The sequence below is a fragment of the Synchiropus splendidus genome, chromosome 1 (assembly GCF_027744825.2).
Source record: "Synchiropus splendidus isolate RoL2022-P1 chromosome 1, RoL_Sspl_1.0, whole genome shotgun sequence".
In the NCBI taxonomy this organism is placed as follows: Eukaryota; Metazoa; Chordata; class Actinopteri; order Syngnathiformes; family Callionymidae; genus Synchiropus; species Synchiropus splendidus.
In genome coordinates this window covers 16,128,539-16,147,121 of record NC_071334.1, presented here as the reverse complement: position 1 = coordinate 16,147,121, position 18,583 = coordinate 16,128,539, and the positions used below count along the sequence as shown (strand labels likewise).

The 18,583-nt window shown below is 40.8% G+C and overlaps 1 protein-coding gene across 9 annotated transcripts in view; it reads right to left on the bottom strand.

Annotated features, from left to right (window-relative positions):
- Window positions 1-18,583, bottom strand: part of celf5a (cugbp, Elav-like family member 5a) — a 190,095-nt gene that overhangs the window by 26,718 nt on the left and 144,794 nt on the right. For 7 of the 9 annotated variants that reach the window (XM_053856157.1, XM_053856185.1, XM_053856168.1 and 4 more), the window contains exons 4-6: window positions 17,348-17,476; window positions 15,115-15,194; window positions 4,296-4,442 (exon numbers count right to left, since the gene is read on the bottom strand). In XM_053856157.1, the coding sequence (XP_053712132.1) occupies window positions 4,296-4,442; window positions 15,115-15,194; window positions 17,348-17,476 (356 nt within the window). The remainder of the gene's footprint in view (window positions 1-4,295; window positions 4,443-15,114; window positions 15,195-17,347; window positions 17,477-18,583) is intronic. The other 2 variants (XM_053856177.1, XM_053856217.1) reach the window with 1 other exon arrangement.

The window sequence follows — 18,583 nt, the reverse complement described above, 5'->3', positions numbered from 1 at the left end:
TTTTAACCGCTTTAACGCAACAGCAATATAATCCCACCAACAGGGGGAGATGTTTCCTAATGTGAGTTCATATTCATCCTCCCTCTCATCCGCCCACACACTGTCACTATTAGCACCAAGTTAAACGGTTTTCTCTCCTCTCATTTGTCTCACGCTCCGTTTGATGCATCTTTTAGAGAAGACATGTTGCTGCAGGAGCCTCTAAAACTTCTTCTTTGTCCTCTGACACCGCATCTAGCCCTCCACCTGAGGAGAGTGTTTTTTTTTTATTCTTGTCAGGCTCAGCAGACACTCGATGAAAAAGTGATTTTTAAATTGTATAAAATTACGAGGCTTGTGCCTTGAAGGGAAAGAGACAACACATAATAAAATCTGGCTTATTACTTGCATTCAGTGAGAACTATTATCTCTCGCTATTCCACTGGAATGAAACATGCAATCTCTTTGTCGCCTTGCGTTTTATGAAATCACTTTTTTTTTGCAAATAGGATGCACCAGTGTCTGTGTCGATCACGAAAACGGAACATTTCTCATTTTTGGCATGTGTTGTCAGTGTTGTACCCCTGCAATTTGTGTACAGCGCGCCCTCCGTCCCATGGTTTGACTAAAATCCAATTTACTAGCTGTCAGCTCAACTCTATAATCCAATCCTGTGCTGTGGTGGAGAGGTAGCTTTTTGAATTTGTCATTTGCGTTACTGTACTTTCTATTTATAGCATGAACATGTATATGTATATATGTATATCTCTGTACGTCACGGTTCAATAAACACCCCTTCCCTTGGCAGTTATTTAGCAAGAGTAGGCTTGTCTTTGCTCATAAAATGTGCTATTCTCAGTCACAGCAACTCCTGTTTTCCATCAAAGGCGAATCTGAGATGTTAACATGGCTTTGAAGAAACGTTCAACGCTTCACTTCTGCACCTTTGTGATGCAATCACAAGCACAGAGTAGGATTCTCGCTCCGGTTAGCTTGTACTTTCAATCTACCGTACAGTTTATTTATTAGAACATGGCTAAGGAAAGGAGCCAGTTTTTTTGCATCTCACATACCATGCCAAAGAAGATCCCCATGCGATTTCTTTGGGGCCCATACTACATACTGAGACTGTTGTGGGACTGTCACTATTGTGAGGGGATGTGAAATCACAAGACATGAGAAATTCATAACAAGAAGCGAAATATAGGGGAAAAAATAGATCAATAAAATAAAAAAAGTTTAATAAATGATTTACATACTTTTAATTTAAAGCATTTAACACTTTTAATTTAAAGCATTTAACACTTTTAATTTAATACTATTAATTTAAAGCATTATTTTTTTTAAATTCTATTTCCTTTTAGTTCTAAATGCATTAATACAAGAAGATCACCTCAAGCAGCAAATACCAGAACAATAATCAGATGTTTCCTATTTATTTTGCGGAGCAATACATTTCAGTACTTTCTAAACTTATGATACAATGTAATTCCTGCATGAAATGGTGGGGAAGATAAAGGAACAAGAGGACAGAAAAATAAGTCTTCAACACACACTTCACACATGGGCCTTTTGATGGTTTGAAACATTTCTAGATGATCCGTTTCATTGTTTTACTCTGACTTCATGAGGGCTACTCAAAACAGTTCTCATCTCGTGTGTCATTCAGTTATGTTTCAGCTAACTTGTGTTTTGACCCAACTGGAGAGAGTCGTGCGTGAAAGATAACACAACCTTGGCACAAGTTCACAGCTACAGCACAAACAATCCAACAGCTTTTAACAAGCGATAAATTTAACCTAAATAATATCAGTAATTTGTGCAGTAATTCTCCTTCAGTCTGCTGCGTTTGCACACCGATGACGGCGTGTTCTGAATCTGCAGTCGAGGCAATAGTAAGCTAAGTATTCCCATTCACAGAATAGAAAAAAAGAGCTTTGTTTGGAATTCTGAAGAGAAGACTGTGATCTTAACATCTCATGACTAAGTCTGTAGTCTCAATTGAAATGAGCTTGATTGGCAGAATGAGTCTTTCATCATGGAGTCAACCCAGCTGGAGCAAGTCTCCGTACTGATACTGCTCTGAGCTAAGCCAGGAAACTTCATCGGGAACAGTTGAAAGTCACTGCATCGCAGCAAACTTGGGAACTGGAACCCAACTTGAGCAGGTGGGATCCTGCTTTAGCAAGGCTACATAGCAGTTTTGATGATCAAGACTCAAAAGAATCCAGCGTCATGAACAAGAAGAAGTTGAGACGGTGAGAATAAGTGAGTAACCCAAGTGGAAATGACTATAGTGTCATATGAATCAGTCTCCAAACATTTGCATTTCAGCAGGCTTATAGTAAATGGTGAGAATTTCATGAATGGTAATGAAGGCGGTCCGCTTTCTGGAGAGAGCAGATGAGATAACCTCAATTTACACGTTACATACCGGATCCCATGGCTTCGACATAAAAGAATGGCCAATGGGAAACCTGTCGTGTTCTACTTCCAATAACTTTTAATCCTGATATTTAGTTATATAGGGAGCCATCGTGTTTTACTCACGCATCAGTCTGAGAACCAAACATCCTGGTCGGCCCATGACTTATTAAAATAGGTATTGTGGTTTGTCAACTCTAACTTATAGGTGAAGAACAGGGCCTTTCCATTCAAGATATAAGATCACATATTTCGTCGTTCGTAATTCATGATCTCCACTTTTGCAACCTGATCCCAAGTCTGAATACTGAAATGAAAACCCTGCCATGTTCATTTGAATGTAATACAGGCTAATATGGCTCTAACATGAGACACAAGCGTAGTGAACCCCCACCGTAGGGAGGTCCCTCAGGCCCCCCAGGGGCACAGAGCAGGAGACGGTTGAGATGGATATTAGAGACCGGCATGGTGTTGGAGATTGCAGAGGTTCTGTAAACTCATGGGAAGAGCTGGTGGTCTGTTATGTGTATATCGTTCCATGCCCAAGGGCAGATAGTGGGCGAGAGTAGCAGAGCAGAGCGAAGCTGGAGCAGAGGTGTGAAGGTGGGACTAACTATCTGTCTGTGCACATGGAGTGCCCGGGGCTACATGCGCACTATGATTTTTACATTTTTTTTATTTGAATTATTTTAAACAGGGCTGAACGCTGCCGACCTTTGCAGGTAATGGGTTGGTAACTGTCAGAAAATCCTCTGTATTCCCTACTTCATCAAGCTTATTGTGGAGAAACCTGGGAGAAGAGAAGACACTCTTCATCTGGTCTTTGATCAGTGCTGTTGGCGTCACAGATACTCCATGTTTCCTCCCTCCGTTTCTCCACAATTGCTCAGAAAGAAAGGAGCCATTTCATAGTAGTTTGAATGTAATTGTTTGATCGTTGTCTACCATTGATCTCACCACACCTGTGGGTTCCCCAGTCAGGTTGCCAATCCATCAGGGCACACATGGCAGCCACTCACACACACCTATGGATAATAAAGTCTTCCATCAACGTCTGTATGTTTTTGGGCTGTGTGTGTAAATCGTTGTGCCTGGAGGGCGCCCAAGAGATTAGACCCAGATTTTTTTTCAAACCCAGATTTGCCTTAAACTTTCTTTGAACCTGGGACCTTCTTGCTGTGAAGCTGCAGCTAACCACATGATACGTGTGCTAATAATAGAAAAACACATGGAACAGAATTACTGACAGGAATAATACGCTGTTAAAATACATACATACTGACATTTGAAAATCATTTGTGGCCATGATTGTGAGCAACCATGTGTCAACAAGAACAAGAACATGAAAACGCATTAAAAAAAAAAAGCTTCACTAAATAAGTGAGTCAATAAGCGATCTCACAAAGACATGAGGCGAATGTGCCACAATTTCAATGACAAGAGATTGATGTCAGCAGTGAACGTAGGTGATCTCACCTCTTTAAGTTTCTCACCCAGCCAGCCAGCAGATTGTGAGAATATTAGCATTCATTTGGAGTCGTGTATCTGTCTGTCAGATAAATGAGGCCGAGTTTTCACACTCATCTTGCCTCTGGTTTACAGTTTGTTGGCTCCTTTGGGATATATTAGGCTCCACGGTTGCTATTTTATTAGGTAGAAGCTAACTATGCTGTTTGAGCACAGTCAATGTTAAGCATTAAAAAAACTGTCAGGGAAAACATTTGAAAATAAAAAATCTATGTAAATATTCTAATGTTCCATACGTGCATTAGCATTTAACACCTACTCTTGTTTACTAATAAACACATGTAAACAGTCACTGAGGCCATATTTCGCTGCTAAAGACTATTTGAGTCCTACTGCGAGCGTTCCATATGTCTTTTCCAACTCACCGCATGTGCGTAAGAGCTGTAGGTGCTGAAGGGAAGGGCGATGGCGGGGTTGAAAATGCCAAACTGGCCAACCATCTGCTGCATACGTCTGATGGTGCGTTCCTTGTCTGTGTCGGCGAACTTCACCACCAAGCTGGAGGAGGCACCCTGAGGTGTTGGAGAGGACAGAGAACGAGAGGGAATTACCACTCAGCCTTGTTTACTACACGGTAGTAAACAAGGGTTTAGTGCAAGACTTTTGTAAACATTTATTCCGTAACAATTGACCTTCATTGACAAAATGTCATAAAATGTTGGGTAGTTGATATTAAAAAAAAAAAAAAAAACTTGCATGAATTTGAATGCAAACTCTGCCCCTTTTTCAAATTTTCCATAGAAGCCACGCCTCCAGAGTTGCGCAGCATTGATTCAATTTTCTCAATGTCTCATTTCAGTGACAGCAGAGAAGGGTGGAGCGGAACAAACAGCAACTGAGTTCAATACCCATATCACCATCCAATCACTTAGAACAGGTTGATGAAAATGTGTGGGAAGTGTTTTACTGTCAGTGTATGTTTACGGTCAGTGTATGTTCCATCAGTGATAAAAATGTATCACTTTTGATTTTAAATAATTGGTTGCGATGACGGTGTTCAGGGGATTTTAAGGATTAAAGGCTTCTGGATAATATCTCCTACCCTACCTTTCACATACATATGACCAGGATTTGGTCACATACATTACAGACTCAAAAATGGTAAGATTGTACCTAACAATTCAACACTAAGTGAAAACAACGAATGATTCAGGCAGGTGCTGTGATAGTGAGGCAATGGATGTCAAGTGAATATGACTGAGATAGAAGTATGGTGAACATCAACATATCAAATGGGACTTTAAAGTGACAACCATCACCAATAAAAATAATCAAAAGAGGAAATTGACTGAAGAAGTACATGAAACAAATACGCGCTATGTTCCAGAACCGCAAACCCATGATGTGTGAAAATTGGGAAAATATCTGTTATGAACTGTCTAAACAGAAAACACTTTCCTCAGAATGTGTATTTTAATTGTTTTCTTATGAATTAATGGAATAAATGACTTTTTAAATGACATAAAATAATAATAATAGCAAATAAATCAACAATAATCCATTCAGCATATGGAAGCCATCAGTCAGAGTAAAGCTGCCTCTTTGGAGTTTGACACACATTCCCCACTTAAAAATCCTCTTTACAGTAAGGAGCCATCTCACGCCGTCCTGCAGTTAAGCGTGAACGGCGAGGAAAGGCCAATTTGAAAAACACCATAATTGGTGGAGTTACAGTGAAAAGCTTTTGACTTCTGTAAGAGCTGTAAATGTCCCATTTAGTCTCCTCCAGATTTCTTCTTCTGTCAACACCATTTCCTTCTCCACAGGTCAATAAGGAGAGCAGCAGGTGTGTTGGCCACACACCCTTCATTTAGAATCCCAGATTCAGCCGTACTGTTGACCTTTAGCACGCCCCGCCTCTCCTCCCCTTTGTGCCCCTATAGCGACCGATCGATCCTCATAAAAGGCCGAAATATTACTCGCTCCTGACAGTGTGGAAAGGTTGTGTGTCAGTCACAATAAGAGGCCTCCAGAACGGTAGTCACCGTTTTCAGTTGCAGTTGTAAAGATAGGGGATTTTATTTTCGCTCAAGGCTCAGGTGTACTGATCCGACACTGGATTTGAGGGGAGCTAAAAGGTGGTGCAAGCTGGAAATGACAGCGATAAGTTATTCATCCAGTCCCTTTTTTATTCTTCCACGCAATTTTGCAAACTGCAGATGAAGGCATCCTGAAATCACAGAGCAGTTTGCATCTTTCTCACACAGCCTATGATCCTCTTCTCTCCCTGTAGTCATTAAAAAAAAAAAAACCATCTGGATAGCTTGATTAATTACAAGCGAGGAATCATTGTTTAGTCACCACGTTGTCGGGTTTCAAATTTAGAAAAATCAAACAGGTATGATTGTGTCTGCAGCTTCCGCTGTGACACACTGAGAACATTCTTCTTTTTTTCCCTCCACCATCCATCTCCACTGACAACAGATAATGAGCTCTGACTGAGACACTTATTCAGGTTTCTTAGTTCCACCAATCCAGTCTAGACATATCACAGCTGGATCACTTCCTATTGTGTTTTTGACCTCGGGAGGACACGAGGACGGAAGGCTCTTTGTGACCATGACAGCAGTCGACCTCTTGACCTGGCGATGTACTGATAATTGGTAGAAATATGAATGAGCTGCTCATCTGAATGAGCTTGACCTTTGGAGACACAACTGAGACAGAAGTGAAGTTAGATAAAAATATGTTCAGGAAACCCAACTGGACCTGCTGCAAGAGGGCGGTTCAAAAAAAAAAGTCCCTTTCAGTCGGCTGTTTTGTATTCTAATGAGGGTGTATAAATCAAGGTCACAGCCAACACAGTCGCACATTTGCAGGGTGACTTGTCCGTTATGCTTTAAACCGGCTGCCTCATTAGCTTAATTATGAGGTTCATCCAGGAAAGGGCAGACCAGAGATCAGAATCTAGAGATTGATATTTCAATGAACTCCATCAGGAACCAAAACATCATGAGCTGAAAAATGTATGTCCAGGTAAACCTGCTCGCTCATGGGATTTATCGAGACGGCACCTCAGTTGGACTCAACTATCCAAAACCTTACGTTGCAAAAGGTTTGAGGACAGAAAATAATTTGTTTTATTCATGTGACATTTTGCCACAGTGCCAAATGTTATGAGGAGGAAGAAAAAAGGCCATGCAACAGCAGAGTTGGTTATTTATTTCTGTTTCATTCCTGGAACTCTCATGACTCAAGCCTATTTAGTTCTTCAACTTATGTCTCTCTGAACTCGCCATCTGCAAACACTGCAACATGCAATCTAAGATCTTTGTTAATGAGCCCCTTTGTTGTTTGCCGCATGATCATCTAAAAGTCATTCTCCACAGTCAAAATGACCTCTCCAGTGTCTACTTCGACTCACGCAACAGTTTTACCATAAAACAGCCGGATATTATAGCAAAGTATTTATTGCTGCATTTGTTTATCTCCGAGGGTTTCCTGTCAAGATATGAGAGAGCACAATCTCCCCTGTCATAAAGGGGTAGGGATGAAATGTGAGGTAAAAGTCTTATTAAATTTTGAGGCTGCCAAGCGTGAGTGGAATTCTCCAGGCTGGCTGTTGAGGCGTGGAAGACAAAAATGGCAGTTTAACTAAGTGGATGTGTAACACAATGAGTGCACTTTAACAAGTCATTTACTAAGTCAAGCTGCAATTGTTACACGCCTATTAATAAAGGAAATGGTAAAAAACAACAAGAAAAGAGTGGATGCTTGGTTGAGTTATTCACCTCCATCAAATTTAAAATTAAAACACGGACATATTTGTCTTTTTTCTTCACCTCAGGATTAGGCATCGTTCAGTGATGGAGAGCATGTGTGTGAAGTTCATGGACCATTGTTATTTCAAATGAATGACCTCAGCCACCAAGTCGGTTTCTTCTTTTCAGTTTAGCTGTGATCAGTTTAGTTAATGCTGTCTATGATATAAAGAATAGCTCTGTTTATGTCTAATTATAGTGGAAAAACATGGACAAACAAGAACAATTGGAGGACAGAAAGCAAAACTATAGGTTTAACTCTTTGTCTTTTTGACAATTTCAAACTTTTTAACAACTGAAATTATGACTATACAAGGGCTCTAATAGTGGTGAAACAAAATTCCCTTTAAAACTCAACTTGGTCGAGTTGAAAAAATACAATTAGTAGAAAGGTCACTGAAAGCAGATGCATGGGGGAATGAGCCAAAATTCTTCTGGCTAAGACTTTATTCATTGCACACATACTATTGTGCTGCATTTAAATCCAAAGAATCATTATCATCATCATCACCATCAAATCATCAAATCACAAAACTAGATTTCATAAGTAGCAATAGCTCAAACTCGACACTGATGGAAAGCAACAAAAACAATACTTTCATGGAACATCTTGTGTCCTTGGTTCTCTAGAGCACAACATTGACTGGATTAGTTTCTTTCTTCACCCATTTGAATATGGCGTATCAGCAAACTTCATCAGCAGACCAGAAGTTTTCTTGAGGTTTTCTCCATGGTTGTTTTCCACCTTTAGCACCCAATCTTTCAGCAGTGGACAGGAGGACACGGCGGTGTGTGAGTGCCTTGACCCCTCCCACTTGTGGTAGTTTCCCTGACATTTCCAAGCCTGTGTGACTTTGCGCTAATCGTACCAACAACCGGAGGAAAGAGGGATCATCCCTTGGTGAAACCCATCTGATACGTAGAGTTTTAGTTCGACGATTTTGTCTTCATTAGACTACAAATGTATGACTTATAAATTATGCCAGAAATGCAGCACACAATAAACAAAGCTTGTTGTTTCAGTTTCTCAGTTCAATGAGTCGAAGTGGCTCAGAACATTTAAAACATAAAACAGCTTTTAATGTGTCATCAAATGGACAATAATTACATATAAATATACAGCAGTAAGTCCCTTGTTTTATCCTGCCATCACCCTACTAACCATTCTAGTGTCAGCTGAAACACTGTGAAAAAAAGTCTCTCACTTTGGACTTGACCCTGCAGCCCTGGTGCATTCTCCCCGAGTCTGAGGGCAATTCCGAACGGGGACTTTCTTCTGACATAGCTCTGCTGAGTTCCTGCAATTTGCTTTACAGCACCAGCTTTTAAATGTTTAATTGGCCGGCTGATATAGCAAACTGTGGAAGTGCAACGGCATTCAGAGTGACGAGAGGTGAAGGAATGAAATATGAAGGGTGAGAGTGCGACAGTGCTCATGTCGAGGTCTTGTATTTGACCCTGCAATACTGCTATCTCTCGGTGATCACTCAGTCGGCCTGACAGCCTCCAGTAGTCTGCAGACTTTATGTTGAAATTCAAGTCACATTTGACTCGTTTGAAAAATCAGTTCTTTAAACATGTATTTGCACACAGTGCCTTCCCATGCACCGCAGTTCCCTTATACAGACTCCACCTTCCCCACATACTTGATGTAGATTTTCTCATTCTTACTCACCTCACACGTATAATACATACAAAATGCCCACTCCCTTGCTACATGAATAGAACAAATGTATTCCGCTCAAGTCTTCCGAGCTGGAAAATAAGATCAGTCAGGGAGCCTTTGACCCTCGCCCATGGCTCCACGAGTATGTGATGGGGAAACCAAAAGAGGAGCGATCTAGAAAAAAAGAGTGTGTTCATGCATATGTGGAAGCCACAAACTGCTTCGGTCTGTCGATGTTTATGTATGCACACACACACACACACCTCCAGTTTAAAGAGCCTTTGGAGGATTGGTCTTCAATCTATCAAGCTGCTATAGTTAGTTGCAGTTTTAATATCCGTTGCACTTGAGCACCTTAGCTAGCAAGGCTATCGGCCAGCCTTTTATCATGGCCATCACTTCGTCTCCACTCACCAGCGTCGGCCTTGGCGTGATAGCAGATATGGACACACAAATACATATGCTGCCTCACTGTGTGCAGGTTCTTTCACACCTCATGTCTTATATAAAATTGAAAACGAAAGTCTCGGAAGCAACAATGATGACGGCGGGTCTATGACCGCTACTGCCGGCACTATTTCCATGTATAATTACATTTCCAATAAGAGGGATTTTCACCATACCCCACCACACCCTCGACACAGTGAAGCAAAGTATCGCCTGCACTGGGTGCTGCTTGTGAACTGTGACGGCAAATGGACTCCCTGTCACTACGCAAAGAGACAGCAGCATTTTTTGTCTCAATATACAACTTAACATCATCATCACAGTGTGAATATTCCTCTTCAGATACTGAGTCAGTCACTCGCTCTCTTACTCCGTGTTATGCACCTACTACACGCTCCCCCGTCTTCTACAGAGCGCTTAGCTCTGTATCGTATTTAAGCAATTTAAAATGGCATTTCACAATGGCAATCTTGTGTGCAAACATGCAATTGAATAAGTCTCTTGTCACAAAAAAAGGATCTACTGGGTGATCTACTGGGGGTGAACTATTGAACTCAGAAAACATCATTCATTTCTATTCCATCCAGCTGACCAGGACTTCTGGATCAAACCAGGCTCACTTCTATGTGTATTACATACTGATGCAAAAGCGAGCCTTCTATGTTGCTTATGGTGTTTCAATATAATAAAATCTCTTTCTCACGACCCGCCGCACTTTGAGATAGAACAGTTGAGATAGTGTGAGGATGTGAGGGGTGCATTGTTACTTTACTTCTGATGTTGTCTGAAAAATATAGCATTACTGTATGAGCCACAAGAGGAGCTCATGATCATCCACAAGTGACCTGCTGACTTTCATGTAATGTAAGTTCGACTGGAAGCCTAATGCACCAACATGCACGGCAGACTGCTGACGTTTGTGTCACTTTGGGACAATAGTCAATATGTGACGCCTTAGTGGGGAGAATGTGCTGTTTAGATAGTTGCTGGTATCTCCTTCAGACAGAGGTGTCACACCCATATTCATGATGTTCACTCAGGAGTATGAATATCTTATTTTATCCCATTATTAATAGACTTAAAGGTAAAGTGGCTTGCAGGCCAATATGAGGCTGTGACTAACCTGCCTGCCAGCCAGTTTAGCTTATGACTGTATGAGGATTTTAATCTGAATATATTTCATATTGTGGTCAACATTTCTGCATGTGTGTAGGTACGAGACGCAGTATCAGGGCTGACATGTATCCAAGGCCACACTGCACACAGGATGTGTGGTCCACTGTCTTTCCAGCTCTTTTTTTGACCAACATTCAGCTCTGAAAAGAAGTGTCACGCTGAGGTGTAACGGTCCACTGGTGACTGGCTAATCTCAGCGAGGCAGGCACGCCGGGCCTTCCCGGCAGCAGCCACAGGATATGAGATGCTGATCAGATTTCTATAATCAATTTACCCGAGCAGCAGGTATAAATCCTGTCCATTCACTCATTCTCTCGCTCTCTTGCCGTCTCTGTATTTCCACCTCCCACTCCTGCTTCCCTCCATTCAGCCCCTTGCTTATAGTTAGATGAATAATTCAGCAGCCAATGTGGTGAAAGGTGGAGTAAACAAGTCTATTGCCTAATATCCCGAGAGGCTGCCAAAGAGGGACGAGCGAGGGCAAAGAGTTAGCAAAGACAGGAGGTTAGAAGAACGCCCGAGGAGGGCATGTATGGAGAATGGACATCAAGAGTCTTTCTTCATGAACTGCTGTCATTTGCACTTAGATTGACTCGGAGGTTGATGGCACAGCTGCTGCCTCTTTTCGCTTTCACCGAGCAGAGGCAGACATTAATAATGAAGTCGTAAAGTGAAACACAACACCTGTGAGATACAGGGTTCAGGGTCCCCCACTCAAAACAACACAACATCATACGAGTTCAACACCGTATGATGCAGCGATGCTCTGTGCACAGTGATGCCGTTGAAAAATAACTGCCTCACTTGTGTGTGGCGCTTAGAGAAGCTTTTATTTTGACAAAAATCAGGTACGCAGGGACAAAGTCGTAACATGAGTCACATACAAATGAGCAATCCTGTTTCTGTGCACATAGCAAATCCAACTCAGGGAGGATTCAGAGGACACAGCGTGCTTACATAACCAGCAAATGTAATCTCACACTGAAGTTATATCCACCGATTATGCAAGCGGAGCCGCAGATTGATGACTCGCCAAAATGTAAATGACCATTTTAAACCGTTTTATCTGGAACACTGATGCATTCTGTTCGGTTTTATTTAAAAAAAAAAAAAAAAGTATAGATATTTCGAGTTTTGGATCAGGATGTGCAGGACATCCTAACTGAATATGTTATTCTGATGCTCCTTATGAATGTTGCCTCAGTGACACAGATTTATATGACACGTTGTAACAAAGATGGTGCAACCATGATTGAATATCTTGAAGACGGGTCGAGTAAAAAGTTCACTTGCCGTCAAGATGACGTGACCAAGTTCAGAGACTTTGTCAGTCATGTTTGAACAGTTGAGAACAATATGTTTAGGTAGGCAAACGTTGTGATAGCAGACACAGTGTCTGATAGATTTTACTGCCGGGGCCAAGGTGGGGTCGAAGTTCAATGACAGGTGCACATAAAAAATAAAAAATAAAAAAACATAGTGTATGTATAAACAATTTAATATTCAACATCTACGGTGAAAAACATAAGAAATAAACATGAAAACTATGCAGTAAAATATGTCCAAAATTAGTCATGTGAAAAATTGAGAGATTTACAGATTTTTTTTTTTTTTAATAGAAGCTACATTGTACAAGTAATCTCTACTCACCTTAATGTGAATATTACTCTTTACTGATAATACGTTATCAGATAAACAATAATAAAGATAAACAATTGATAAATATGCATAAAATGTCCAAAAAATTCGAATGGAATCGGAATGCTTAATCATTTCAGCAGTCCATCAGAACAATTTTCATGAATAAAGAAATGACACAGGATGTGATCTTCCGTGTGGTCTCCTTCAGTTTCATTGCCATGGTAATGTCCTCTCTCTATGTGCATCTAAAATTTTGCATCACTTTCCTTGCAGAAGCACAGTACAAGGCTATTTCTTCCACAACATGCGGAACCATATGGGTTTAGGCACGAAATGTTGTTGTTCCTGCACAAATGAATGATGATAATTCGTGGAAACGGCAAAAGTAATCTGAGAGCTTGTAGCTAAACACTACAGGTCCCAGAAGTGTGTGTCCACATGACCTCATATGCTTTTGAGGTCAGTTTGGACTGCCATCTGGGCCAAATGACTGAAATGATTTCATGCCATGAGACTAAAGACTCAGTAACAAAAAAGAGAAAAGAAAAATAACATGTATTGACTGGTTCATTAGTGGGCCATTTAGCAATTTACATTTCAAGAGGAGCCCCACCACACTGCGAAACATGAGATCAGTTTGGGATGCCCCAGTTACAACAAGAGCTGTTTAAGGACATCATGAAAGTGATTCAAAGAGACACTATGCTGGCACCAAAGCCATGTACCACATTGCTTCTCTCTGCTGGGAAAGGTACTGCAGCTGCCAAAAAAGGTTTGTAATTGAAGTGGAAAAATGACTGGCAGGAACAGAGTCATTGCTCATCTATAATGGACATGCAGAAAGGATATTAAAGAAGACTAAACATGCTATGTATGTAATTGATAGTGTGTTTAACAAAACACGTGTGTGACGGGAGAAGAACAAAGTTATGGACCCCCCAGTACTGTAGTAATGTTTATTGGTATTTTATATCAATGGGGTTTCAGTTTTTTTAGCTTTTAGGTTTTTGTTTTGTTTGTTTTTCTTCATTGATCCTATTACCAAACTTACAACCCCACCTCTCAATACTATTTCAACACTTCCAACAGCTTCCATAGCTCAAACTGTTTTCAAAGATTTTGCCGCCATTCCCAACCAGCCATCATTACTAAATAATTTCACAGTATAACAGGCAAATTTCCGTCTGCAGAAAGCAGGGAAAGTGGAAAAAGTAACATGACTGAAAGATGAAAAATTAGTAGAGCAAGCACCAAGTACAAACACACTCCAAGTACAAACACACTCACAGCCACACGTAAAACACTCATGAAACATGACTGCATATCAAAGCAAAATGAATAAATATCTAAATAAATGGGTTTTTTTTTTCACATTCTGCGGCCAAATATTTTGACAGAGAATTTTGATTGCCACATGTGTCGACATGTCTTAACATATTTCATCCCAAAACAGATCTGTATTCTACAGGCAAATAGTGAGTCTTCAACTAACTCCAAAATATTCTGCAATGAGCTAAATATAAGTGAGCGGAATGCGATGGGAGTAACATACTATGTCTCTACATATTCCAGAGCTGTTGTGTGTCACGACGACAAACAATCTACTTTGCATGATCTATTTTTAGCATCAGGTAGTCGCTCATTCAACATCAATAGATTTCTCTCAGTAACAACCCCTTTTCTGGTACTCCACCATCCACTTCATCGTGCTTGTCTTCCTCGGGTGCCAAAATAGAATCCCTTCTTGAGGGTGATCAACCTATGAAGAGCAGGTTACACTCTCATGAGTGCAGCTTTTACCCCATCTACAACAAGTGTGGACCTCACAAGTGCGTCCATGTGGTTGTATGTATTTTAGAGAGGAGCGTACTGGCATCATAACTATTATATGTTTCTGGAGAGATAGAACAGAACATTACTTCAGAGTCAACATGATCATTGAAAACATGTAAACTCAGGCAGCATCTTCTGTTAACCAACCTCACTCATAAATGACTGGGTTTTGAAAAGCTAGATGAGATGAGGATATGTTAAGGCCAGAAAATGAAAGAGTTCTGCGATATATCAAGGAAAGTGAGTCTTTGGAATTGTTTTTATAATAATTTAGGTGACAGTGATTCCAAAAAGCGAGTGAACCATTCCACATGTTCAAACACTGCACCGTAATCTTAAGCATTTGACCTCCTGTAAAGTAAACCAAAAGTAATAGTAAACCTGTCCAATATTTGTTTCACATTCTAAATAGTGGTGTTTACTACATTTAAAACAACAGTGGCATATCAGCAGTCTTTTCTGTGGTTTTACAAGTGCATCGCCATCACCGCATTATTTTCATGCACTGCCATAAATACAGCATTTAATGACTCCCGTTTTAGGAAATGTACACACACCAGTTCAGTGAAATGAGATGCATTCAAGTTAAAAGAAAAGGAAATCAGTCGACCAAATATTCCAGTTTGCCTTGAAAGCGTTCAGGAGGAGTGTTGCACTTACAGGCATGGTCTGGCTGCCATGGAGGGCACTGATGGCGGACTGAGCCTCAGAATGTGTGGAGAACTTGACGAAAGCGCAACCTGGAACAGACAAAGTTTTAAAAACACGATGGTTTTATTAATAAAAGTGAAATTACACTTGACACCACAGAAAAGTGTGTGCAGCGAGAGGCTTCAGCTAAACCCACTGTGGCTATTAGGCGAGCAGACAGGCAGGCAGAAGCTGCAGGCTAAAGATTGCACTGATGAAGCAGAAAAGTACGCTATTTAGCAGCGCATGCCTGTCTGTGCATATTAAATACGAGCTGAAGTGGCTAAACCCACAAAGTCTTCACACCGAAGACAGACTCTGTTGAGGAGCTCGTGGCATTCGTGCTGGAAAATGTGCAGAGCGTTTGGTGTGGTCTTGCCAGCGGGAAGAGATGCAAAGCAAACATTCTTTCCTCACAAGGATTTGGCTGTAAAGTCAACAGAAAACTAATGCTTTGTAGAAATTGTAGTAGCAAACTACATGAATAAAACACTTTTCTTCACAACAACGCTTCTCAAATGAACACTACGCTGCAGCGTGTAATGGCATTTTTAAAAAGTTATATTGTAGATGGATACAAAGTGTTAAAAGTGTAAAAGTCAATGGCATTCTAATAGCTGTGCGTTCAACTTCGTGGGCTGTGGTGTTTGCCCAGATGCTTAAAGTGAGAGGCGAGTGAAACAGTAAAGAGGTCGCCAGTTGACCACAGGGCAAACGGAGCCACAGTAACTATTCACACACACCTACAGACAATTTTGAGTACTCAATCAATCTGTTTTGGGGCTATGGGAGGAAACCAGAGTGTTTAATCAAGTTGATACAAACTCCACACAGAAAAGACCACAGCCTCCAGCTGGAACCGAACCGGCAACCTCATTACTTTGTGGTAATAAGCTTGCAGCCTCCCCCTGACTGCTGTCGTTGTTGTTAGTAATAGTACTACAATAAAGCAGTGTCAATGCACACTGGTTCATCATGTACTTCAGACTTGTAATGAAGGAAAAATCATAGTCATTTTAAGGCATTGTCTCACAGCGATGGCGCTCATGAACCTCTTAGTGATGGTGCTCACGCAACTTCACGAACCCTTCTAAAACAATATAATTCAACAGAACTAACATTGATTCAGCGCTATCTGAAAGAAAACTTATCCAAAGTCTAGTTGTGGAGTTAATGAAAAACTCTGGCAGCAGCCCTTTGCTTCACAGCGGGGACATTTCAATTGTTTTGACATCCATCTCTCCTTTTCCCTCCTTGCAAAGCACTGCACAGTCAGAATTCTCTGCCTTCAAACCCCCCCCTTAATTCCACAACAATTTCCATAAGCACTGACTTGGGAATAGGCTTTTGAGTCCTCAAAAAAAAAAAAAAAAAAAAAAAAAAAGCAGAGTCCATTTTCCTTGCACGTCGGATGGAATCAATGTCTTCAGAAGTCTTGGCAGAGCCAGGAGAGTCTATGAGATATCCAGACTACAGTATCCAAATTGCACTAAAAGTGTTGTGTATGCAGTATAATAGTTTACAATGCGAATTTACTTTTTTGGATGGTCAGCACTTTATATTCAATTGCAAATTAATTTTTCTAAGCAGCAAAAGGTATCTTTGGGCTCATGAAATCAACTTATCTAAAATATATTTAGATATGAGATTACTTAAAGACATCATGTTCTACTAACTTCACATATAATTTAATCCTACTCATATATATCTCAAGTAGTTTTTCATCATGTTTATTTATTAAAAAACAAAAAACAATGGAAAATGTATTTTCTTTCTGAAGTTCTGAGAGTAACTATCCTTTACAATAGGCTGCTTGTATCGTGGGTTTTAGACATCATTTTACAAATAGGATACAGTTTTGGTTGATATTTTAAGAAATGCAAACTAGTTATTCACAGCTACTTAGGTCTGCACATTGGTCACCGTCGGATAAGTTCTTCTAAATATATAAATATTCTCATCCCTCACTTCATTTCATGTGACACTCAAACAGAATGTGACACCCGCAGAATGGCTGTTGCTGTTCAGTGCGCAGATGTATGGCGGAGCATGTAGGTAATTATGTGAAAACAGCAATTTGACCCATATCTGACGCATATGTCACTTCTATTTCCCACTCCCCAGCTGACAGAGACGCTCACAGACTGTGTCACTTCTCTGTCAGTGACCTAAATATTAGTGACAACTGTGGCCAGGCTTGTACCTTTGCTGTTGCCGTCAGGACCTCTTAGGACTGTGCACTCCTCGATCACTCCGTAGGGTTCAAAAAGGCGGTAAACATCTTCCTCGGTCTGTTGTTTGTTCAGCATCCCCACAAACAACTTCCTGTCTTCTGGAACAAGACAACAAAAAAGACACGGAAAAAGGTTAATAAGCGTGCACATATGTGTATCTCACTCATCCTCAACTTAAGATTCTCACTTAATAACAATAGTAATAGTCTGGAAAGAACCAATTCATCTGCAGCCCAACATGCAATTATTTTTCTCTCCACTCCACCACTTCTTCTTTCCCATTTTTCCGTGCTGATTGTACGTTTTCCACCTGCTTCTTTGCCTTCCTTCCTCTCGTCCACTCTTTATCTCTCTCTTACACTGTTAATTGCTGCTGATCCAGTGTTTTTTGTGGAAATATTTCAGAGCTCTTCAGTGAACAATGGCGTGTCTCTTCTGCGAGCTCTGCAGTTGGGGAGACACGCCACGAATAATGCTGACTTTTCAAAACGTTGCACGTCGGCTCCTGAGCAGCGCTAAATGCTGTGGGATCTGATCTTCACCTGGATCTGACACACTGTGTTTACTGTGTTTTCGGCCCTGGGTTGATTAATGGTAGTGGTCTCCGCCTCTCAGCAGTGCAACCTTCCCTTTGTAAGGATTGTTTTTCCAACTCTGACCTGAGAAGTCATTGTGAGTAGAAAGTATGGGCAGCTGGACTCCTTTATGATGGGATTATAATTCAGAGCCAGCGGCCTCCTACGGTGTCAGGATGACCTACAGCGACAACTACGACCTGCAATCCCGCTGCAGACACAGAGACACTCACACTTCTTAGTTTGAAAATTAATACAATAATATCATCTTCAACATCATCTTCTGTCAATCAAAATTGCCAGTTATTTCTCAGCAAATTTTGGATTTGCAATCCTCTGGGGTTCATTTCATACAAGCATCAGCTGTTTGTGGATCAGCTTAGAGCTGAGGGTGAATATTATTTCATATTTTTGCTACAAGTGACAAAACAGGAGTATGTGTAGTTATCGATCAATAAAGCCATAGCAAGGGAGTGGAGTGGGGTTGAACTGCACTTGGGGGACATCTCAATGTCCATGGGGCAGAGATTCTGTTCTGACCTCTGTAGACACTTTCAAAACTCGAAAGAAAACATAATATATCTCAGTATCAACATGAAAAATATGGGGAGTGCATATGTTAAGCAAATG